Source organism: Carassius gibelio, chromosome B7, assembly GCF_023724105.1.
Source record: "Carassius gibelio isolate Cgi1373 ecotype wild population from Czech Republic chromosome B7, carGib1.2-hapl.c, whole genome shotgun sequence".
Classification (NCBI taxonomy): domain Eukaryota; kingdom Metazoa; phylum Chordata; class Actinopteri; order Cypriniformes; family Cyprinidae; genus Carassius; species Carassius gibelio.
This window is the reverse complement of record NC_068402.1, coordinates 42,137,461-42,162,773: the sequence shown is the minus strand read 5'-3', so window position 1 is coordinate 42,162,773 and position 25,313 is coordinate 42,137,461. Positions and strand designations below refer to the sequence as shown.

The 25,313-nt window shown below is 36.9% G+C and overlaps 1 protein-coding gene across 1 annotated transcript; it reads right to left on the bottom strand.

The window, feature by feature from the left end:
• Positions 1-854: 854 nt before the first annotated feature.
• LOC127962406 (peripherin-2-like) lies at positions 855-18,155 on the bottom strand. The gene is made up of 3 exons (XM_052561978.1): positions 17,725-18,155; positions 5,311-5,545; positions 855-1,143 (listed from the first exon to the last, which is right to left on the bottom strand). The coding sequence occupies exons 1-3, from the start codon at positions 18,150-18,152 to the stop codon at positions 1,060-1,062; spliced, it is 747 nt and encodes a 248-aa protein (XP_052417938.1). The 5' UTR covers positions 18,153-18,155; the 3' UTR covers positions 855-1,059.
• Positions 18,156-25,313: the final 7,158 nt, after the last annotated feature.

Here is a 25,313-nt window from a genome sequence, read left to right as displayed (position 1 = left end):
CAGTGAGTGATTTTCATTTTCATTTTCTTGGATTAACATTGCAGCAGCCAGTAGCTAAATTAGGCGCGGTCACTTTAACATCTTGTTGTTTGTTTCAAACTGCGATTTGTATTTTTTCGTTCCGGTGCAGGAGGGACTTTGAGGAAAACTTCGCAGAAGAGAGCTCGGTTCAGTGTCGTTGTCCGTTAGGCTGGCCTCAGCCAGTCGGTTATATAAAATATCAAGCTGAAAGTCATCATAGCTTGCTTAGTATAGACCCAGCTCCCAATCCAACCTTGAGAATAGATTAACGGCGATATTTTTTTTATCGCCCGATAAGAGTCTCGCGTTAACGCAGCACGTTAACGCCGATAACGGCCCACCACTAATTGGAATAGAAAGTTTTATCTTCTCACGCCTGGGTAGTATAAAATGTAAGATTCAGATGATTAGAAGGGGCTTACCCTTGTGAAAAAGAAGTTCACTTTAGTATGCTTTTATAAAGAGTACTTATTACAGAAATAATATACTTAAATTTACTTAAGTGCAAATGTAATGTTTTTGGATAATAACATGCATGTTATTTACAATTAAATGAAAATATATTTTAAATGAATGTGCATTTAAAAGAGGTGCTTCTAGAAGTCATAGGTCCTCTTTTGACTATTATTAATTCCTCATTGTCATTAGGATATGTCCCCAAAACCTTCAAACTGGTTGTTATTAAGCCTCTCATCAAAAAAACACAACTTGACCCCAAAGAACTAATTAATTATAGACCAATCTCAAATCTCCCTTTTCTGTCCAAGATACTAGAAAAGGTGGTATCCTCACAATTATATTCCTTCTTAGAGAAAAATGGTATATGTGGGGATTTCCAGTCAGGATTTAGACCATATCATAGTACTGAGACTGCTCTCCTTAGAGTTACAAATGATCTGCTCTTATAATCTGATCGTGGGTGTATCTCTCTATTAGTTTTATTGGATCTTAGTGCTGCGTTTGACACAATTGACCACAGCATTCTTTTGCATAGACTTGAACACTTTGTTGGCATCAGTGGAAGTGCATTAGCATGGTTTAAATCGTACTTATATGACCGCCATCAGTTCGTAGCAGTGAATGAAGATGTATCATATCGATCACAAGTGCAGTATGGAGTACCTCAAGGCTCAGTACTAGGGCCGCTACTCTTCACGCTTTATATGTTACCCTTGGGAGATATCATCAGGAAACATGGTGTTAGCTTTCACTGTTATGCTGATGATACTCAGTTCTATATTTCTTAGCGGCCCGGTGAAACACACCAATTTGAAAAACTAATGGAATGCATAGTCGATATAAAAAATTGGATGACGAGTAATTTCTTACTGCTAAATTCAGAAAAAACAGAGGTGTTAATTATAGGACCTAAAAACTCTGCTAGTAATAACCTAGAACACTGTCTAAGACTTGATGGTTGCTCTGTCAATTCTTCGTCATCAGTTAGGAACCTAGGTGTGCTATTTGATCGCAATCTTTCCTTAGAAAGCCACGTTTCTAGCATTTGTAAAACTGCATTTTTTCCATCTCAAAAATATATCTAAATTACGGCCTATGCTCTCAATGTCAAATGCAGAAATGTTAATCCATGCATTTATGACTTCAAGGTTAGATTATTGTAATGCTTTATTGGGTGGTTGTTCTGCACGCTTAGTAAACAAACTACAGCTAGTCCAAAATGCAGCAGCAAGAGTTCTTACTAGAACCAGGAAGTATGACCATATTAGCCGGTCCTGTCATCGCTGCACTGGCTCCCTATCAAACATTGTATAGATTTTAAAATATTGCTTATTACTTATAAAGCCCTGAATGGTTTAGCACCTCAGTATTTGAATGAGCTCCTTTTACATTATACTCCTCTACGTCCGCTACGTTTTCAAAACTCAGGCAATTTGATAATACCTAGAATATCAAAATCAACTGCGGGCGGCAGGTCCTTTTCCTATCTGGCGCCTAAACTCTGGAATAACCTACCTAACATTGTTCATGAGGCAGACACACTCTTGCTGTTTAAATCTAGATTAAAGACCCATCTCTTTTACCTGGCATACACATAACATACTAATATGCTTTTAATATCCAAATCCGTTAATGGATTTTTAGGCTGCATTAATTAGGTAAACCGGAACCGGAAACACTTCACATAACATGTACCTTCTACATCATTAGAAGAATGGCATCTACGCTAATATTTGTCTGTTTCTCTCTTGTTCCGAGGTCACCGTGGCCACCAGATCCAGTCTGTATCCAGACCAGAGGGTCACTGCAGTCACCCGGATCCAGTACATATCCAGACATGATGGTGGATCAGCACCTAGAAAGGACCTCTACTGCCCTGAAAGACAGCGGAGACCAGGACAACTAGAGCCCCAGATACAGATCCCCTGTAAAGACCTTGTCTCAGAGGACAAGACCACAGGAAACAGATGATTCTTCTGCACAATCTGACTTTGATGCAGCCTGGAATTGAACTACTGGTTTCGTCTGGTCAGAGGAGAACTGGCCCCCCAACTGAGCCTGGTTTCTCCCAAGGTTTTTTTCTCCATTCTGTCACCGATGGAGTTTCGGTTCCTTGCCGCTGTCGCCTCTGGCTTGCTTAGTTGGGGACACTTCATCTACAGCGATATCATTGACTTGATTGCAAATAAATGCACAGACACTATTTAAACTGAACAGGGATGACATAACTGAATTCAATGATGAACTGCCTTTAACTATCTTTTTGCATTATTGACACAATGTTTTCCAAATGAATGTTGTTCAGTGCTTTGACGCAATGTATTTTGTTTAAAGCACTATATAAATAAAGGTGATTGATTGATTGATTGATTGAGGAGGTCAGTTTGAGTGGCTAAAGACTCTCCAAGGATCACAGCTGGAGAATTGCAGAAAATAGTTGAGTTTCTGGTTCAGAAAACCTTTAAAAAAATTGTCAAACAGAACCTACATCAACAAATGTTGTTTGGGAGGGTTTCAAGAAAAATTCTCCTAGCTCATCCAAAAACAAACTAAAGCATATTCAGTTATCAGACACGACTGGAACTTCAAAAGGGACTGGCTTCTATGATCAGATGAAACTAAAAATGAGCTTTTTAGCAGTAAACCCTTGGTCAAAAAAGGGATAAAAAGTACCCCATGTGTACAATGAAATATACAACTGTATTTTTGATGTTGTGGGCCTATATTTCTGCTGGAGGTCCTGGACATCTTGTTTAGACACATGGCATCATGGATTCTATTAAATACCAACAGATAAAAAATCAAAAAGTGACTGACTCTGTTAGAAATCTTATAATGGGCCATGTTTGGATCATTCATCCGTACAATAATCCAAACACAAACCTAAAAAACAACACCGAAATGGGTCACTGAGCTCAAAACCAAGCTTCTGCTATAGCCATTCCAGTCCTCTGACCTGAACCCTACAGAAAATGAGAGGAGTGAACTGAAGAGGAGAAGCTGTGAATCTGAAGGATCTGGAGTGATTCTGGATGAAGGAATGGTCTCTGATCTCTTGTCAGGTGTTCTCTAACCTCATCAGGCATTATAGGAGACAGTTTTGAGCTGTTAAACTGGCAAATGGAGGTTTAAAAAATAATTCAATAAAAGGGTGTCCTTAATTGTGGCCAATGTGTATTAGAGAAAAACATTTATTTCATAATGATATTTCCCCCCATTTTTAAATTCTTATTATCCAATGAAAGGATACATTTTTGTGAATTTTTCACAGCCTTATTTGATCATATTTGCCAAGGGTGCCAATATTTGTGAGCATGACTGTAACTGTTTTTTCTACCTGGTTGGCAAAAATGCATTTCAGTGACCGTAACCAATGGTATGCAATAAATTATGCTAAATCTGAGAAGAATGGCTGAGAATTTCTGTGCCGAAAATCGTACTTCTGGGTTGGTACAAGTTTCGGCTGTTTTTTTTTTTTTTTTCGATCGTGGATCTAATAACGTAAACAAGAGCGGAAACTCTTTATATGAGCATTTCTGTCGGAAAAGAGCACCCACGCACACGGCAGTGTTGCGTAGGATTTGTTAGAGAATGCCTCCAAATAAGTGCATTTTTGAATGTGAGGGAAAGTTTACCATGTTCAGCTTCCCCAAGAACCCAGCGTTACATGAACAGTGGATGCAGTTTGTTTTTCCATGACAGCAACGGAGTGTATCAAGTGCCTTTGTGTGTTCTGGTCATGAGTGACAAATGTTTTATAAACAAGGCCCAACCCTTTTGCTATTAAAACATATAGCCGTCCCTGTGATAAAAGACCCCATTCATGTAAGTACAATTGCATCAGATTTCTGTATTTTTTCAGAAATCAGCACATAAGTGAATATATGTTAATGGAAACAACACGAAACAACAGTATTATAGCTCTCCAACTACGGCACGCCTCCAGGAGCTCTGCTTTTTCCAGAAAGAATCAGAAAGCTGTATTTTTCTTTTACAAATGTGATAAAACTTAAGACTTTTTGGATATATGAAGGATGCAGTATTAACATGAGATTAATGTTAGTTAATCAAAAATACAACTGTTCTGTTAGTTCATGTTAGATCAGATCCATTAAATAATAATAACAACTACAAATTTTGATTTTAATAATGTGTTAGTAAATGTTGATATTAAGAAAGTAAGATTAATAAATGCTTAGAACTATTTTTGGTAACATTTTAGTATAGGGACCAACTCTCACTATTAACTACTTGCTTATTAGCATGACTGTTTTTAACATATTAGCTGTTTATAAGTATTTATTCTAAATGATCATATTCTACATCCCTAGTCCTACCCAATACCTAAACTTAACAACTAACTTACTAACTATTAATAAGCAGAAAATTAGGAGTTTATTGAGGCAAAAGTTGTAGATAATGGTTTGTTTATAGTGAGAATTGGACCTTAAAATAAAGTGTGACACTATTTTCAATGTTAGTTCATGTTATATAATGTAGTTAACTCATGTTCACAAATTGAACCTTATTGTAAAGTGTTACCAAATTGAGCTTTTGTTGCATATGATACATGGTACAATGAATTCAAGGGAACTGAATTGGCAAATTAAATTGTCAACAAACTAACTGATCTTAGTCGGGGTAGTATATTTGAATTGAATGAAAACAAACAGGTGGTCTGTTCAGTGTCTCCCCAGTGGGTTATACTGTCTTGAAAGGTGATTGAAGATATGTATGTCTATCCCTTGGAGTCTCATTTTCATTTATGCCAAAATAAATACAGATTATACCCTGATTAGGTCAATTACACGCAAACCTTTAACAGTGTACCTGAAGCAGGAAGACAGACAGAACTACAGCTCCAAAGGTGTTCATCAGCCCCATGTAATAGTTTACCAGGGCTTCTCTGCAACCATGAATGAAGATGTTGAGTTCTTCGGTCTGGTGGTCGTAGTTGTTGTTGGTGATTTTGTACTGGATACAGGGTCTGGGAGAACTAGGGTTACAGCAACTAAAGGGCACACCATCAACCAAGTAACGGCCATCCACATTGCTCTTAATGCGGCTGGAAGATTGAGAAGGAAATGGAAAAAAAGAACCTTGAATCATTGCAAACTGTTATGAGATTGTTGCTCATAAAGTTAACAATAGTATACTTAAAACTTTCTTACTTCATGCTTTTAATTTCATTGTACTTACCCAAAAGACTGTTGTATTTACATATACCATATTTTAATTTGGTATTAGAATTTTTCTTTTGCGATACGATAAGTCATCAGCCAAGATAATTTTCACACCATATATTAACATGACTCTTAAATGCATTTTTGTAAACACTTTTGGTCGTATGTGTGGATGGTTTCAGATTTTGTGACTATACTGCATATGAATGGTTTTGGACACTCTTTAAAGACACTCTTAAAAATCATGAATGCCACTGCATTAGAATGTCTAATAAATTATGCTAGAGCCTTTCGCATAACTAACTTATACTTGCCATATTTAATTATATTTGTCTGAAAGTTATTTAAAATGGATGTATGAAGTATTAAACCAAAATAGCAAAAACTATGACTTTATTCAGCATTGTCTTCTCCGTGTCTGTTGTGAGCGAGTTCAAAGCACAACAGTTCAATAATATCCAGTTTGCGAACGAATCACTTGATGTAACTGGATCTTCTTGAACCAGTTCACCAAATCGAACTGAATCATTTGAGATGGTCCTTGTCTCCAATAAGCATTAATACACAAATGACTTAAGCTGTTAACTTTTTTAATGTGGCTGACACTCCCTCTGAGTTAAAACAAACCAATATCCCAGAGTAATTCATGTACTCAAACAGTAAACTGACTGAACTGCTGTGAAGAGAGAACTGAAGATGAACACCGAGCCGAGCCAGATAATGAACAAAAGATTGACTCGTTCTCGAGCGAAGAACCGTTTCTGTCGGACGCGTCTGATTCAAGAACCGAGGAGCTGATGATACTGCGCATGTGTGATTCAGCATGAAGCAGACTGACACACAGAGCGTCTGAACTAAACTGTTTGCGTCTGAACTGAACTGGTTCTTTTGGTGCTTGATTCTGAACTGATTCTGTGTTAATGTTATGAGCGCGGGTAAACCGAAGGCTTGAATGAAGGGCAATCATTGCCAATGACGTCATTACGTCGAGCGCAAGAGGACCAGTGAACCGTTTTCTTCAACTGGTTTATTGAATCGAAATGTCCGGAAGAATCGGTTCGTGGAAAAGATCCAAACTTCCCATTACTACTGGTGATCCGAAAACTGATGCAACCGGTTCTTGATTCGAGAACTATGGAATAAAATCACTTTAAAAAATAATCATACATAATTCAAAACATATAAGTAGTAGTTATATATATATATATAGCCTATCCATATGATATATTTTATGAGCTCCATTAAGTTCAATGTCTCCAACTCTGATTTAGTGATATTATGCTGGGGAGGGCTTCTCTTTAGGATGTGACAATAAATAATGATGTTCTCTTGTCAAAACATATTTGCATCCTTCATGAAAACATTGACTGCATTTATAGTGTTAAGCACAAAACAACATCTTCCAGATTACAATGTCTGGAAGAATGTCAATAGTTCCTTACAGAAATATATGGCTGTACAGTATGTGTCAGATAATTTTATTGTAAATTATTTGTGAAATCCATGACTCATTACTCGAGTGTTACCTTGTCAGTCCGCAGGAACTACTAGTGATCTGGACCATTATTTTAAAGTGAAAAACATTTTAACTCCTGACTAATTTCTCAAGCGTTACCTTGTCAGTCCGCAGGAACTACTAGTGATCTGGACCATTATTTTAAAGTGAAAAACATGTTAACACCTGACTAATTACTCAAGCGTTACCTTGTCAGTCCGCATGAACTACTAGTGATCTGGACCATTATTTTAAAGTGAAAAACATGTTAACACCTCACCAACATGTCACTCAGCAAGAAATATATACAACATTGACTGACAAGGCAACGCTTGAGTAATTAGTCAGGAGTTAACATGTTTTTTGAAACACATTGTTAAAAGTCCATGTGTGAATGTTTGTTAGCACTAACGGTTACTAAACTAGCAGCTAGGTAGAGCGCAGATTACCAGATAACTGTATACTGTGAACTGTACATGAGACTTCAATGACTTGTAGCTTCGGAACTATTCTGAAGTGTAGGCGCTCACAAAACAAACAAGGTAGCCGAAGATATCTGTAATGCATAAGTGCGGCAACAAGTCTCCGTCGGTACTCCACTATTTGTTGGGAATTTCATATGGATCCAAACCGTTAATAGTGCCGATTTTGTCCACATACCGGTCCCTGGCATCCCTATTTAGCGTATCCCTATAAATCCCACAACCTTTTCGCGATTTTGACATCTTTTTTTCTTTCTCCCAACTCTGCTCTTTTCGTTCAACTTGCTGTATGTTTACATTCGCAAAGCTGGCAACATGGCCGCCACATCCCAGATGTGCAACTCGGCGCCCAACTCCTATTAAATATGTGCTCATTTCTATAAATACCACACCAGATCCAAACATTGTGTCTAGCCAGGTGAAAATGTCTTGTTCAATTTTGTTGACAAATAACAGTAAAATACTTAATATTAAGATCTGAGTGGAACCCATTTAGGCTACCCATGAGCATTAATACAGAGAGGCAGGAAGAAGTACTTTGGTTCCTACTTAGGCTGGTTCCTTTATTAATTTTTAAGAGATTAGGGGGCTGTTTCTGGGGGACGAGTCTGAGGCAAGAACATGAGACAATAGTAAGGAGAATGCAGAAGACAAAAGGTAGGCAAAATAAAAAGTTAATCCCCAGAAACAGTCCCACAGACCCAACCCCAAACCCCATTAGTAATCAATAAAGGCTGGTTTCTAAAGTACTTCTTCCTGCCTCTTTGTATTAATGCTTATGGGTAGCCTAAATTGGTTCTATCCAGACCTTAATATTAAGTATTTTACTGTTATCAACAAGATTGAACAAGACATTTTCACCTGGCTATACCCAATGTTTAGATCTGTTGTGGTATTTATGCAAATAGCACATAAATACAGAAAGAAATGACTGTGTAAGTTAAATTGATTTAAAACCATTGATTTATCTCTATCAACATAATCACACACAATATTGTAGTAACAAGATGTTGTAATCTTTATTTGATGGAAAATGACAATAAGTCAAGTTTGTTTTTTAAGCACATCTGACACATTCCTAAACCTGAAATGTAACGCAGAACGTGCTCCACTTGCAGGTTGTAGAATATGTAAGCACACTGCCATATGCATAATTTATTTTTGCACTTTTAATAAATTGTACATTTTCACTTAGTGCAGGGAAGATACTGTACTACAGATATTTAAATCCTTTTTGTATGTACTCCACTTCTTCACTGCCTGACCATCATCTTAATGTTTATGAAGTTCAATGTTTTTGTTATTATTTTTTATATCTAAAGCACCTTGTTCAGTAAGTATTTAGATGTTTTTCATATCTGTCACGGTCTAAGCATGATCTGTTTCTGTTGTTCTGATGAAGGAAGCTTGTTTTGGGGAGGATTCAGTGTGTGTTGAGACACATGTGAATGTGTTATAAAGTGAGTATCAGAAACACATCCAGACACATGGACTGTCAAAGACCACAACGGCAGGAACATTCTCCTGGAAACGCTGAGAAAGCACAGAAGGAATGTCTGTGGAGGATGTACTCAAAAAATAGCACGTCCTGATTTTACCAAGTCCGATGTGTTCCTAGGTCAACATATTTTGTTGACCCTGGAACAACATTTTACTCCAAAAATATATTCTTAACCATATCCCTACACCTAAACCTAACCTTAACCATGAGTAATCCCTAAAATCAGAGGAAATGATAGATGAATGACACTGATGTACAAGCACCAAACACTGATTTTAAGCATAAACTTCACAAAATCTATAAACTGGTTCTTCAAATCTGATTGGTTAATCACAATGTTGTTCCAGGGTCAACAACGATGTTGTCCCAGGAACATGTCTCACTTGGTAAAATCAGGTTAGGCCAAAAAATACCCATACTTCAGGACACCTGCTGGAGTGAGTATATTAAAGAAAAAAAACTGAAAAATATCTTTTCAGGTAATATTATTCTGTACCTTTTTAGCCCATCTGTTAAAAATTTAAAGCAATAGTTTTAGAAAACAATGTAAGATTTATCAGTGTATACAAGAACATGAAATGCACCGTATATTGTGAACCTTATACATTAGCTTCTGATTGTTTCTGCAGTTCTGCTGTGTATGTAGCTACACTGTCTGAGCCAAAGAGGATGGAACAGAATATGATGAATCTGAAAAGTGTTTTCTTTTTTTCTTGTTATTATAATTATTATTAATATTATTATGATTATTATTATTATTATTGTTGTTGTTGTTATTATTCTTTTTATTTATTTATGTTATGAAAGGGGGGCCCGGCTACACCTTTCCTACCATACACCTGATGGATACTGACTGTAAAATGGCAATTATAGGAGGGCTCAGTGTGGTGACAGAAGATGGAACAGATGTGTGCCAGTGCACCAGCCTTGATGAAGCCGTCATAACAGCCTTGTGGATGTATATATATATATTTTTTTTTTATCTATCTACCTATCTTTTTACTTGAATTGGTGACTGAAACTGAAAGCTAAATAAATGTTTTTCTGGATAAACCTGTGTCTGTTTGCTTAATTGTTAAATGTCACTTAAAACAAGGTTACTAAACTCTTCTGACTAATTTTTAAATGTATTCGTGTTTTGTTTTTTTTTTACTAATTTTTCTCTATCAGGCAAAACCTAGTTTTCTAGTGTAACACTTTACAATAAAGTTTCATTTGTTGACTGATGTATTAACTAACATTAAATATGAGCAATACATTTGATACAGTCTTTATTAAACTTTGTTAGTTAATAAAAATACAGCTGTACGTTGTTTGTTCTTGTTAGTTCACTAATGTTAACAAATACAGCTGACTTTAAATGACTTTAACTTAAGAACAGCAAGTGCGACTAACCGTGTTAAGAGACGTTTGTATTCTCAAAAATAATTGTAATCTGTTTTTGATTATTGATAAACTAAGACCTAAACGTGTGGTGGTGATTATGTCAGTAAGCCGTTTTGAAGGTACTTTCGAAAGTAATTTAAAATAATATTATTTACATCATTAACGCTGTTTTTACATTGGTTGAAATTCAATTGGTTTTATAGGATTATGTGTTTAATTTATCGCTTTCTATTAATCTATAGGCCAATAGCGATAAAAAGTATGAATCGCCTTTAGGCAGAACAGCCAGTTTTCGCTAAACCTTTTGCCATGCCCCCTACCTTTCTTTCCACCAATGAGAAACCTTTTGACACGCTCACCTTTTGCCATGCCCATTGCTCCAGGCTGCAGTTACCCCTACTTGGCGATTTCGGCGCCAGTGGTTTAAAACTTTGGTGGGGCGCTTGCGCACTTCGTTGAATCGATTAGAGGTGGGCAGATCGATACTAATATCGATAATATCGATACCAACGTTGGTATCGGTATTGATCGATACCAACGGGAAAATATCGATACTTAAGTTTCAGTTTCTCTTGTTTTGAGACCTGGCCGTGTTTGTCAAAATGCTGCTGCTGTCACAGAGCAGAGCAAGCTCTCAAGAGTGCTGCTCGTGCTCTACACTGCTCTCCGCCCCTCTCCTGTGTTGTACCGTCACGTGACTCACCACTAGCGCTACCACCAGCAGTCAGGCGCGTGCACCGCTCAGCCGCGCATTTCTAACAGCAGTCAGTCAGAGGCGGAGAGAAAGAGGAGCGTTGTATGGCTGTATTTTCAGGCCGATCTACCCTTTTTGTGTTAGCTGTGAAAGGGATACTAGTTTCTATATTTAAACTTCACCTAGATGTGCACCAGACTTAATTATTTTTATTATTTTTCAAAAGCTGATTCTCCAAGAGCAGTGGATATTACAAGGCGCCTATCAGAAATGATTGGCTCTTTCCATAGTGGAAGATGTCGGCTTCAGGAATTTTGTATAAGGAGAATTTGTTTTACATTGTGAAGTAAAACTTTGTGACTTTAAGAAAAAAGTCCTGAAAAGAAGTGCACTAAAGAGGAGAAATTTTTTTTTATTAACATGCTACTTATATTACATTTTTTATAATTGTGAAGTAATCATTTTGTAACTTTGTTTATTTAAATAAATCATAAGTAACCAAAAGTTGTTTCTGAACAAAAGCTTTTGTAGTACTGATTAATAACCCAAAAAGCAAATCACAAAAACAAATTAAGTCATGAAAATTCATTTAGATTTAGGTTGAAGACGCATCCACCTTAATTATTAAAAAGTATCGGTATTGGTATCGGTATCGGCGATACTGGCCCTGTATTTACTTGGTATCGGATCGATACCAAATCTAGCGGTATCGCACACCTCTAGAATCGATTCATCTTCCCTCGGATAGTAATATCTGTGACCTTGATGACGTATTTTTGACGTTTCGCACACCGCACTTCGTGGTCGTAATTCGCATGTCGTGTGAGTAACAGAGCTATTGTGAAAACAAGCGCCGTGTCTGTAAACTGTCACAGTCGTACATTTTAGAGTTGTACTCTAAAAAACACACAAAATCGCGTATCTGTAAACTGTCGTGGCCGTAGATTTTGGAATCCAACTCTGACAAAAAACAGAATTACGTACAATAGTTTTAAATTACGAACGAGTATATTAAAATTGTTTTGAACACACAAATGTTTTGAATTACGTACGATTATTTTTGACAGTGATTTTATTCCATAAGAACGAGTCAATCGTTTGTTCATTATCTGGCTCGGCTCGGTGTTCAACTTCAGTTCTCTCTTCACAGCAGTTCAGTCAGTGTACTGTTTGAGTACATGAATTACTCTGGGATATATTGGTTTGTTTTAACTCAGAGGGAGTGTTAGCCACATTAAAAAAGTTAACAGCTTAAGTCATTTGTGGATTAATGCTTATTGGAGACGAGAGCAGTCTCAAACAATTCAGTTCAATTTGGTGAACTGGTTCAAGAAGATCCGGTTACATCGAGTGATTCGTTCGCGAACCGTATATCATTGAACTGTTGTGTTTTGAACTCACTCACAACCAGTGTTGGTCATCTTACTTGAGAAAAGTAATTAGTTACAGTTACAAATTACTTCTCCCAAAATGTAATTGAGTCAGTAACTAAGTTACCACATTGTAAAAGTAATTAGATACTCAGCAAAGTAACTGTGAAGTTATTTTTTTATGTTCTATAACGCTATTACGTCCTATATAAGATGTTTATATTAACTGATTGAAGAATAAAAACACTAAGTATTTCAGAAAATGTTGTATTTATCTGAACTCAATAGATTGGAGCATGCCATATGATATGCATAGAAATAAAAACATATAAAAAATAAATATTGAAAATAAAAGTACAAAATCAAGACAAACTAATTTGGGTAAAAAGAAACAAAGGAAAAACTGGCCATTAGGGCAAATCTCTGTAACTGTATATTAGGCCTAAAGTTACTGCACAATAAACAGAACACTATCCAACTCTTATGGTGCATTCACACACACACCAAATAGAGCATCTGGCGTGAGTGATTTCAATGTTAAGTCAATGCAAAGACGCGAATAGACAACCTCCGAAAATCAGCAAAACACATTTTTAAATAAACCGCATATTTCAGTCTAAAACAACTACATTCTTGCATGAAATACTTTTAAAACTACATTTCATGACACGATAACAGTAATATTTAGAAAATGATCTTAATAAAAATGGTGGTTGAAAATGCTGTGTCAACTCAACTGGCAGAAGCCCCCCCATGATGCAAATTCGTGTCTGTTGTTAAGTTAATTTCACGTGCGAATGAAATGTATGAACTCAAAATGTTCAAGCTTCCAACTACGCGCGAATAGCGAAATTTTTTCATGCAAGTTATGGCTGGTTTGAACATAGCATGAATTATTCAGTACAGTAACATGTTACCATGTGTTGATATGAGGTGGTTCATAAGATTTGAGTTGCTTGAGGTAGACGTGGATAAAGTCTTTTTTCCTGGGCATAGCGTTCATGTTACAGAAACATTCTTGCCTTTAATTTCCGGTACTTCCAGTTCGAGAACGTCATTATCGTTGAAGTGTCTTGTGTTTAGTGGTTGTCAGCATAGACATCATCTATGGTTGTCATAGCATGCAGTGAGACAGCGTGAGCAGGGCACCGCCCACCCAGCCAATCATCATCGGATTTGCAACGGTGTCAGGCAGCTGATGTGTAGCCACTAGCCAAAGCATGACACCTCGCTCTTTATTCAACCAAATTGTACTAAGGCAACACTTCACATTCTCAGTAAAGATAACGGCGTTGCAACCAGAGGTGTAGTGGTAAAAAAAGAGGTCACGGTAAGGTGGGCCACTACCTACCAGTGTATGTGTATCCTGATGACATCACTATAGGCTATAATTTGATATTACTTCCAAGGGTATCACTGGTTGTTCCCTCATATAGGTCACACAATCACTATTCAATTCATAGATTAATCTAAGTTCTTGTTAAAGAGACTCAAGAAGGAATAATAAGTTTGAAATCTATAAAGTTTACTAAATGACAAAACAGAGAGAACAATTTTTTTAAAAAAGAGGAATAGAGAGGGAGGCTTATATCCAGGGGTTCCAATGCAATGCACTTGTACGTAATGATTAGGGATTTTGGATTATTTTCATAGTTGATTAATCTGTTGAATATTTTCTCAATTAATCGGTTAGTTGTTTGGTCTATAATATGTCAGAAAATTGTGGATCAGTGTTTCCCAAATGCCCAGGAATGGTCCACAAATGTCTTGTTTTGTCCACAACTCAAAGATATTTAGTTGACTGTCACAGAGGAGAGAAGACACTAGAACATATTCACATTTAAAAAGCTGGAATCAAATATTTTTTTACTTCTGTCTTTCATATATTTTATCAATGACACAGACTGCAATGACACAGACAGCTTTATTGCAGAACGACATCCTTTTGGTCACGTGGTTCACGTTAGATGATTGACAGCTTTACAAACTAATGATATTGCACTGATGTCATAGCTGATGCGAATCAATAGAGCATCACAGTCCCGCCCACAGCTGGTACCGGAAGTAAAAAATTCAATGCAATTTCTGCATTGACATATAGGAAATAAGCCATAAAAACAGAACCATACATGGTAGACTTAAAATCAGCTATGGCTGTACTAAGCGATAGTATATGCTGATATAAACGCAAAGGTTTCATGGGGCACTAACCTTGTTTTGATATAAATGCCTTTTATCTGCGATGTCTTGGATAAGTACTTCATTGCCCACAATCCCACAATCCCACAGTGATGCATCTGATTGGTGGAACTCATGTAACTGTCTGGTTAAAACCCGCGAAAGTCCACGAAGACTGAAGATCATTAATAAAAAAAAAAAAAAAACTTGTGTTACGTTTTTGCACTGTAGACTTATCAGTGCAATCATGATCTCCTTGGCTGCCATGATGGCTTTTTTCAAGGAGGAAAACAAGTGTTAAAAGAGGTGAAAACCACTTCAAATCGGGCATGTAGTTGAGTGTAGCGTGTCCGAGGGTCAGCTTGTGGGTTTTGTAAGGGCCAGTATGAGGGACAAGACCTGCAAAGTTGTGGTGAGTTTTGCAGGGAGGTTGGTAACGTTAGTTAGGATTATCGTCAACTTTAGCTAGGCTACTGTAGCCTTCATACGGTATGAGTCATATCAAGCATTTTATAATGCCACTGTCAAAACAATATTTAGCATAGGCATACCTCTTCATGCATTTACTGAAATGTATGTAATAATTCATGGCAAGTTAATAAACTGAATATGATGGTGGTCCAGAGCAGACCATGCACCGGCGTGGTACACTTACTGGTTTGCTGACCATAACTTTTTAATTTTCACTTTTTGTGGATATTAAGAAAATACATTCAATGTTATTAAAATTAAGGAAGAACAATAACTTCATGAATAAAATGAGCATGGACCAGAAGTGGGAAATTGTTGAGGCATTTGTCAGCAACCTGCCCCGTGGGCCGCTGAAACTGATGAGCAGAATGCCATGGACCACCAGATCTGCACCCATGAGCCATGGTACACCAGCCTTGCTATCCGACTCCCAGACAGTCTTTTCTTTTTCCTCCCACCCTCGCAGACGGTTGGTCTAAGAGCGTGACCTGGGTAAAAAGTTTGCGTGGCTGTTATCAGATTTAAGTCTTAAATCAAAAATTAAAATATGTACACAGTCTTGTACCTTTGACTTTTTTGGGATTTTCTCTTCGTTTTTTCACTCGAAATGATATGTTGTAAGCTTATGAGTTCAGCGGTAGCTGGTTATCCTCACACATGCTGTAAAACTCTTTAGATACAGATTTTTCCAAAAGTCAATGGGAGAAAAGAATGGGAAATTTACTTCCGGCACCAGAGCTCTCTCGGGCTGTGGGCGGGACTGTGATGCTCTATAAGAGGAGAGTAATCGCTAGCTCTGTTAGCTGTATGAGCTCTTCAGATCGCATAAATCAGTGTAAAATGAATAGAAATGTTATTCTGTATGACGAAACATTTTACGAACATGTCATAAAATTATTATCTCTTCAAATGTGCGTACCATTGGACTATATTGTATGTATACGAACACAAATAAACTGGAGATGAGATCAATGGCTGCTGTAAGAGTGATGATTTCTATTCAAAATAACGAACGTTATTATTATTATTATTATTATTATTATTATTAATTGCCTGATATCCATTTTTGAATTTTGATGCAGTCTGTTGCGTGTCATTCATTTTGAACGAATCTTTAATATGACTCAGGACTACCGAGTTGTCTCAGAGAGTGATTCATTCATTTTGTGTTGACCGCACATGCGCATTACACAACATATGGGTTCTCATTCGACAGGTGAGGTCCGAGTCTTTTATTCTTCCTGTCAGTCCCATAGAGACGGGAAGAGAAAAGATTAGTTCATTTTGCTGAACGAGACTCAAAGATGCGAGTCAGTAAAATGATCCGAACTTCCCACTACTGGCAGCACCGCAAGCAATTGGTCAACACTGACAAGTTGCAGCTCAATATGAAAGACTTCATCCTAGGTTTAACAACAAACAACCTATGAAACTAATAATGAATAACATGAAACTAAAACGACATAAGCTTAATTTAAAATGTCATAGGAACTGTAGGCTATTTAGAGGTGGATAAACTCAATTTAGATGTGGATAAACGCACTTTGGAGGTGGGTAAACGCTATTTCCGAATTTTGGGAGGTGCGTAAATGGCGTTTACGTGCGTTTAGCCTCCACTACATCCCTGGTTGCAATGATGGGAAAATTAATTAATTCCGTAATTAACTCCGTTAGTAACGCCGTTATACTTAAACACCATTACTTCCAACACTGCTCACAACTGACACGGAGAGAAGACAATGCTGAATAAAGTCAGAGTTTTTGCTATTTTTTGTTGCAAAATGTATTTTCGATGCTTCAAAAAATTCTAACTGACCCTCTGATGTCACATGGACTACTTTGAAGATGTTTTTATTACCTTTCTGGACATGGACAGTATACCATGCACACAGTTTCAATGGAGGGACTCAGAGCTCTCAGACTAAATCTAAAATATCTTTAACTGCGTTCCAAAGATGAACGGAGGTCTTACGGGTTTGGAACGACATGAGGGTGAGTTATTAATGAAATAATTTTCATTTCTCGGTGATCTAACCCTTTAAGTTCTAATCAAGTGTCCTTGGGTGTCTTAAAGAGATACTCCAACACAAAATGAAAATTTTGTCATTAATCACTTATCCCCATGTCGTTCCAAATCCGTAAAAGCTTAGTTCGTCTTCGGAACACAATTTGAGATATTTTGGATTAAAACCGGGAGGCTTGTGACTGTCCCATTGACTGCCAAGTAAACTGAACCACTGATGGCAGAAGGACAATACTGATGATGTCACTCATACTTTTCTGGACCTTGACAGTGTAATTAACTTGCCAGTAAATGGGACAGTCACAAGCCTCCTGGGTTTCATCCAAAATATCTTAAATTGTGTTCTGAAGACAAATAAAGCTTTTACGGGTTTGAAACGACATGGGAGTAAAATTATTTTCAAATTTGGATGAACTACTGTATCCTTTTAATACTTTGAATTGCCATTCCAATTGACTCACTCCTTAACTTCCTTTGATCTGAAATCCAGGTTACGGTTGCTGATCCACTGCACCTCAAACCAATCCTTGTAGTCGTTATTACCACTGCATTGGAACTCCATCTGAAGGTGATCAATGGTCTGCTTCTGGAAGCAGCAGCCTGGAGTGTCGGTGTCCTCGTAGAAGCGGATGCCATTCTCCAAGCTGATTTTCAGGGAGGTCTCCAGGCTGCCCTTCATGGCGTAACTCAAGATGACTGAAATCAGCATAAGGGTGGTGAAGAATACTGAGCATACAAAATAGGGCTTCAGGAAGGTCTTCCATCGTGGGAAACACCCAGGATCTAGGGCATCTTGGCAGATTCGACTGGCAAAGTAATTGATGACCATTGAAGCAAGACCCACAATCATCAAGGTGTTGGGCACACAGTGGATGTCTGTGTTGTCCATTACCTAAAGGAAAAGATGTTGATGTCAGTCCATTCTGAGCTCAGATTGCATTACACTCAATGTGAACATTTACTTTTTTTTTTTTTTTTTTTTTTACTTTTTATTAGAGTAGATTATATGTAACACAGAGCAAAATAACCCCTGAATTACATGTAATAACCCATAGAGATTTGGAGAATATGGGAGAGCTTTTGGTTGACAGCAAGCTGTGGCGTTTTTTTGTTGTTGTTTTTTTTTTTATTAAGGTGAATTTAATCTTCCATTGGGACTGTAGTAAACACATTAATTAGTCATTAAACTATTAAACTTCATGAAACGATTTCATTCTTTTCCTTATTTATTATTTCAGTTATTTTAATTCAACACTAACCCAGTAAACAAAGGTTTATTTATTTATTTTAGTTAAGCCTGGCTGAAAGGCTGTTTTACACGGAATTAACTGATAAACTTGCCTTTGGATATATATTAGGCTAAATCAGAGTCATTCTCATTTTTGGACTCGTCAATTAGGGCCCCATTATATTGGTGCTTTTGTTTTAAAAGGGTATTTAGAGGACCATTTACGCGACAATGGGCCTCATTCATAAAACATCCGTAAATATAGGAATATTTCTGAGTAATTTGAGCGTAAAACAAACCTTCCCGAAAACTCTCCTCCAGGTTCACAAACGCTTTATAAATGTCTGATTTGATAGTTAAACATATGTAGGTTAATGAATTCCAATCATTCACTTATGCACACTCATTCACAATTAGCACAATCCCCACCTATGAATTACAGCTACACAAATTGCATGTCCAGGAACGTAGTGGAATATTCTGGACTCCTTTCTCAGGTTTGTCTCCAGTATATTGCATAAATGCAAAAAAAACAAAAAACAAAAACTAAATATTCAATAACGTGTGTTCCACCAAAATGTTTTAGCCAGTTGAAAAAATGTCAGGTGCTCTTCTGAAAACAGCCAGCTGGTGGCACAGCATTTTTCCAGCTGAGACGCTTTGGTTGTTATAATGTATGTTGAGCCACAGCATTTTGCACATTGTGTTTTGTTTGCCACGTATAAACTGCGGAAACAAAGACACCTAGATTTTGGATGCACTTGAGGTAAGCTAAAACATATCAAAATTTTATTTACAAGTGAACTATCCCTTTAAGTACCAAATCTACCATTTCCATGGGAGTTGCCCCTGGGACGTTTAAACGGCTGTCCATGACATTATCCCTTACGGCCAAAGGCCTAAGCTATAAACCCAGTTTTTATTTGTTAGGGCCTCGGCCCGGGGTAGAGCTAAAGGCTTGGAATCAGGAAGAATACCCTTTAATGGGATAACAGCTAAGAAACCCAGTAGGTATACAAGGTCTTGCCTGACACACAGGGGCTACCACTTGCTCTCGCATAAGCTTGCTGAAGGAGCTGTCTCAACCAATCCCTTGTACCAACACCCTGTTTAGATAAATAGGTATCCAAGGATACATAAATGGAGTGGTGCCCAAGATGAACGGAGAGTTTTACCAACTCAAGAAAGGGCATGAAGCAACAGCGTGAAGCCCTCAACATAATGGATTTTAGAAAGAACGCAGAGCAGTAGCGTGCGAACTCACCACAGTGTGGATTTCAGAAAGTGTGCAAAGCCTTCACGTGCAAACTTACCATTACATGGATATTTAAATACTGTTCTAAGGAGGGGCTCTCGTGGCACTCTGATCGAGCAGCTCCTAGATGGAATGGTGCATCTCAAACAATATGCTTGAGAGTCATCAACTTGATCTGTGGAAATAATGCTGGAGCTGTCACGGCCGGGATACAGGAACACATGGAGAGAGATCCAAATGCGGGTATATCATTTATTAGGGGTAATCCAAAGCGTAAACAGTCCATGCAGGGGTCAAAACCAAAGAATCAATCCAGACAACATAAACTGACGAAGACACAAGGCAAGAACAAGACTCGAAACGGACGTGATAATCATACAAGGACTCCGTGCCACATAAGTAGTCTTATCACATCCTTAGTCTCAAGTCTTGATGATTTATGACCCTGATTTATGGCCTGATTTATGTACGTACAGTCAGCATAGACTGACAGGTAGTCAGAAGTGTACATGTTCAGTTTGGATTGATTTATGACTATATGGCCTGTCAGTCAAAGCGGTTGCCATGTCACTGGGTCCTGTCACCCTTGATTGACATGGCAGAGGTGTGTGTAAATCAAAAGTTCAAACATGTCTCAGATTTGACTTGTGTTGTGTTTATTACTGGATATTAAGATGGTTGTATCTGTAACCAGAGCTGTGGGGGGTTTCTGTGAAGTTCCTTCCTGGCCTGTTACCCACTTGCAGTGGGGAGGTGTTTGGGTTCTTCCTGGGAAAAAAAAATGGCTGTGCAAAAGTGAGGGTTTTGACGCCTTGACAGGATCAGTGTTTGTTTGATCAATACGGTATATGTTAATACCTAGACACCAACAGTGTGGCTATGACTGGTCTACAACCACATTTGAAAAGGAGGAGGATGTCTGGTGTCTTTGGCTTTCATGTTTGTGTTCTATTTTAGGAAATGCAACAGGAAAAAGGAAGTACCGAGTTCACATCTTAGAAACATCAATGTTGTCTTTTATGTAGGGTACTAGGTTTTATGACTTCTATGACAAGTCAAAGAGTGAGAGAGACAATTATTTAAATCATCAACTAACCAAGCCACTGAAGAGATAAATAATTTAATGTTATCTGAAATTAATAAAATCAAACATGCATTCCTTAATGTTAAGAAAATACTACACATAATATGTCATGTGTAAAAGGAGTTGAAATCTCACGCTAATTTTAAAACCAACTTTAAACACACACACACACACACATTGGGTTTCCATGTTCTATGGGACAACCCGCAGACGTAATGGTTTTTATACTGTACAAATTGTATTTTGCATCACCAAACACCAACCTTACATATAAACCTACCCCTTAAAAAAAATTTCATTCATTTTAAGATTTTCAAAAACACTTCATTCTGTATGATTTATAAACTTGTTTCCTCACGGGGACAAAAACAATCCCCAAGGATTTTGGATATTGCCATCATTGTTCCCCATAACATGGGGTATACCTGAACCACACACACACATAGACAGTAAAACTGAGTAAACTAAATTTTAATTATGAGAAAAATCGTATTTGTTGTTTTTAATTGTTTTTGTTTTGTTTTGTTTTTAAGAAATGTTTTCATTTTAATATAGCCTGTACATAGAATGTGTACTGTAAATGAACAAATATACATTGAGCTTAAACTCATTAAAATAATTACACCTATCATTTTAAACATGTTTAAAAGATTAAACACATTGTGAGTCACTAAAGCAAGGCACACTGTCTATTGTCTTAATTATGTTTTAAATAACCTGATGACCAGCATTGTTTCTTTAGATCATTTATGCACACAAGTGCTTTTTCACACGAGTAGAAAACTCTTTGGATGTGTTTGACAGAAACATAATTTCTACATCAGAAAACGTTTTTAAATGTATGACTGAACTTTTCTCATTCGACAGAAATACTATTTTCAAATTATTTACCCAGGCCTATAACACTTGGTGTAAATGTTCTTACCTAGAACAGAAAACATATGCTTTGACTATTTGACTATTTTGTAGGCATCATGTAATGTTAAATGGTTTACTAAAAAACTGTAATCACCAGCAGCTGTGATTTTCAAAATGAAAGAAATGTACGAGCTAAGGATGTTTCAACTGTTATCATCATTTCCTTTTGAACCTGATAAACTGGTAATGAATTTTCTATTCAAGTGACATAGCAGTTCTCATACTATTTGTGTAAATAGCTGCGCTAAAACATTTATGACTATTTTTGCATGGCAACAGATTATGTCAAGGTGTGTCACATCTAAGAATCACAATGTTTTGTAAATGACTTTTTTTTTACACCTCAAGATTTAGTCATATCAAGATTTTGGACGGCCATTCACAATTTGTTTGTTGGACTGTACGTTTTTAGGTGATCTTTGTGTGGTGTCATCATAATAGGAATAAATGAAAATTAAGAAATTAAGTTACAGTTTTTCTCTTTGAGATATTTCTTTTAGTGCAACTTTGTGTCTGTCCAAAAAGTGTGATCACATGAAGCATCGACACAAAAATGAAGTCTAGCTGTTTTACACTTAAAACTATTACAACCAAAACAAATCAAGCGGTTCCACTGAAAGATGCACAAGTTTTAACATGTTAAAGTTTCCACACTCATGTGTAGATAAATTTTATCCATAACCTTTTGCATATTCAAGCGACCAAATCACTAAGAAAGAGAGTATAGCAAGAAAACAAATGTTTACAATGCATATAAAATTCAGAATACAATTGTTAAAAATGTTTTATGTTGATTTGTAAATGATATTTTTATTAATCCATTAGATTAAATCATCTTGTTCAGATAGAAGGTGAAACCATTCACATTTTGTTTGTTTGGCCGTTTTTGTTTTAAGAGACCTGTAAGTTCATGCTAACTCCTGCATGGGAAAGAGAGCAGGGTGAGCACATCCTATTCATTTAAGAAAAAAATATTAAACATTTGACCGAACATTTTTATTATTTTGACAAAACACAACAACATTAAAGAATGTTATCAGTTCCTATGGTCATCTTCTTTGGTTCAAATAAAGCAACATCTCTGGTGTACGCAAGCATCTACAATGTGTGTGTCACGGTTGGCAAGGGAGGAACTCAAGTGCAGACAGAGATCACAACACACAGGATTTATTTAATACAAAAAAGGGGAAAACAAAACCCACGAGGGGAAAAACAACAGCTAGGGCGGAAACTAAACAACTTAACAGGACAGGATTGACATGACAAACAAACTCTTAACACTAACTACAAACAAACACTCACGGTAACACAAGGACTTCAGAGGTACAGCACAATCACAAATGTGGAACAATCTCAGTGGAACAATCACATATGAGGTACAATCACAATGAACCGACGCAAGACAGAGCACACTAGGAGATCTAAATAGGGGAACAATTAAGACACGACAGGTGGCACAGATAGCATTCACGACACGACTAGGATAACAAAGGGGGCCGGGCAAGGGAACGAGACAACACAAGCACATGGCCCAAAGACAAGACCATGTGCTTGTACACAAAACATGGGTCTGCCATGATCCTGCCTCAAGACTAGGAAAAATCAAGGACACAAGGGCAGAATCATGACAGTGTGTATGTGCTAAACATCTTTGTTTCTCCACTTCAGACAGATTTGTTAGATTGTTAGCTACTCTTGTAATACAAACACATTTGAGAACTACGATGTTCTCACTTTTGTAATGGTTATAGAAAAATTCAAACATAACTTTTGCATACGGATTATCTGTCAGCAAAACTGACTAAAAAAATCATTGAATTATGAAATGCAAAATGGGTGTACGGCATTTGGCAAAACAGGATTTTAGCTGTAATGAACACATAAGACAAACATTGTAAAAGTGACTTGTAAATATATATAATTTTATTTTATTTATTTATTTATTTTACCAGAGATAGTTGACTGATCTGTTTACATGTTGTTTTGTAGTTTTCTGATGAAGAGTTTTCTCTGATTGTGGTCAAACATACAGTGCCTGTTCATAGGAATTTACGAACAACTACAGCATAAAAATATTTCCCCCTACATCCAGAGCTCTTGTTCATAAAGCTGATGACGATGTTCACGTTTTTATTTGTCGTACTCGTTTGTTTCGAAATTTCTGCTTGACATTAGCAGATCTACCGTGTGCTGAGATTTTTCTGCTTTGTCCACTTTTGGTGGTTTTGCTAGAGAGACTATGTCACCTTGTTGTAACGTGATTACGTTTAAGATCCATAAGATTGCACTAAACACCCTTGAATAGGTTATAGACATACTCTTTTATACAGGAAATATGTTTGCACAACATAAATGTGAATAAATCAGAATAACAAATACCTAATAGTGAAATCCTCTCTTCTAAACTATTGTGAAAACTTTTAATGTTGATCCGGCCCACCAGCCGTGTATCTTTTTCATTGTTTTTAGATAAAGACTATTCTCTGAGTTTTGTCAAACAGGCAAAAACATGAACAAAATAGAGTACAAGATGATTAAATGATTGTCAAGAGAGTGTTTAAACTGAGATTGTGATGCACTTTCGAGCTTTTTCTGGTCTGCCTGTGTCACAAAGACACATAATAGCCACTACCTCAACTTGAAAACGAGTCCTGCCATTTTCTGTTCTTACTGTTAATACAAAACTTAACCTTAATACAAACCCCGTCTATTACACTTTAAGTTAGACATTAAAAGTCAAGAATGCCACAGGAACTATTTCCTTTGTCCGTTTCTCTAAACATCACACTGGTAAATAAACCAGAGATGACATGTAGAAATAATTCAGTCAAAGGGGCTATTTTAGTCCATTTTAGATGGTCTGCACCAACATATGTTTTAGATGTTTTAGATATTCATCAGACCAAAAGGTTTGATTCGGGAAACACTGGACTGGAAATGCATGTTGTCATGGCTGTCTTTATAATTGATCTACTTTTACTTTTAAAACAACACAGTGTGAAATTACGGTCTTCGACAGCACGGGCCCCTGAATTGTTGTAGTATATCTTTATTGTTTTCACAAAATATCTAAACATTTATCTATCTCAAAATATTAGTTATTACGTGTTTACAAAGTTGTTATGTCTGACGTTTACATTTTTAAGCACATCTGATGTAGTTTATAGTTTTTCAAGTTTTATAACATATATTTCACCAAACCTTGAGGCCTGAAAAGTGGGTTTAGCATCAGTCCACATTTCAGCTGTTAGCCAGAATATGCAAGTGAGCCGAGATTTCATTACTGAGATAATCTACATGATGTGAAACTAGCTCACAGTTACATTAGAGTTTTAGGTTCTAGTTTATGTTGAATAGTGTTTGTTACTGTTCCACATGTTTAACACCGCATTACTCCATTGTGAAGACATGTACTGTCTAAAGCGTTTTATCACCATAGTAGTCCAACTCTGAAACCAGACCAAACAAAAATTAGCTTGAGCCTTAGTTGTAGCAGAATTAAAATGTTTTCTTTTTATCTTTCCATGATTTGTGCGTGTTGTTCTGAACCACGGTTTCATTTTTA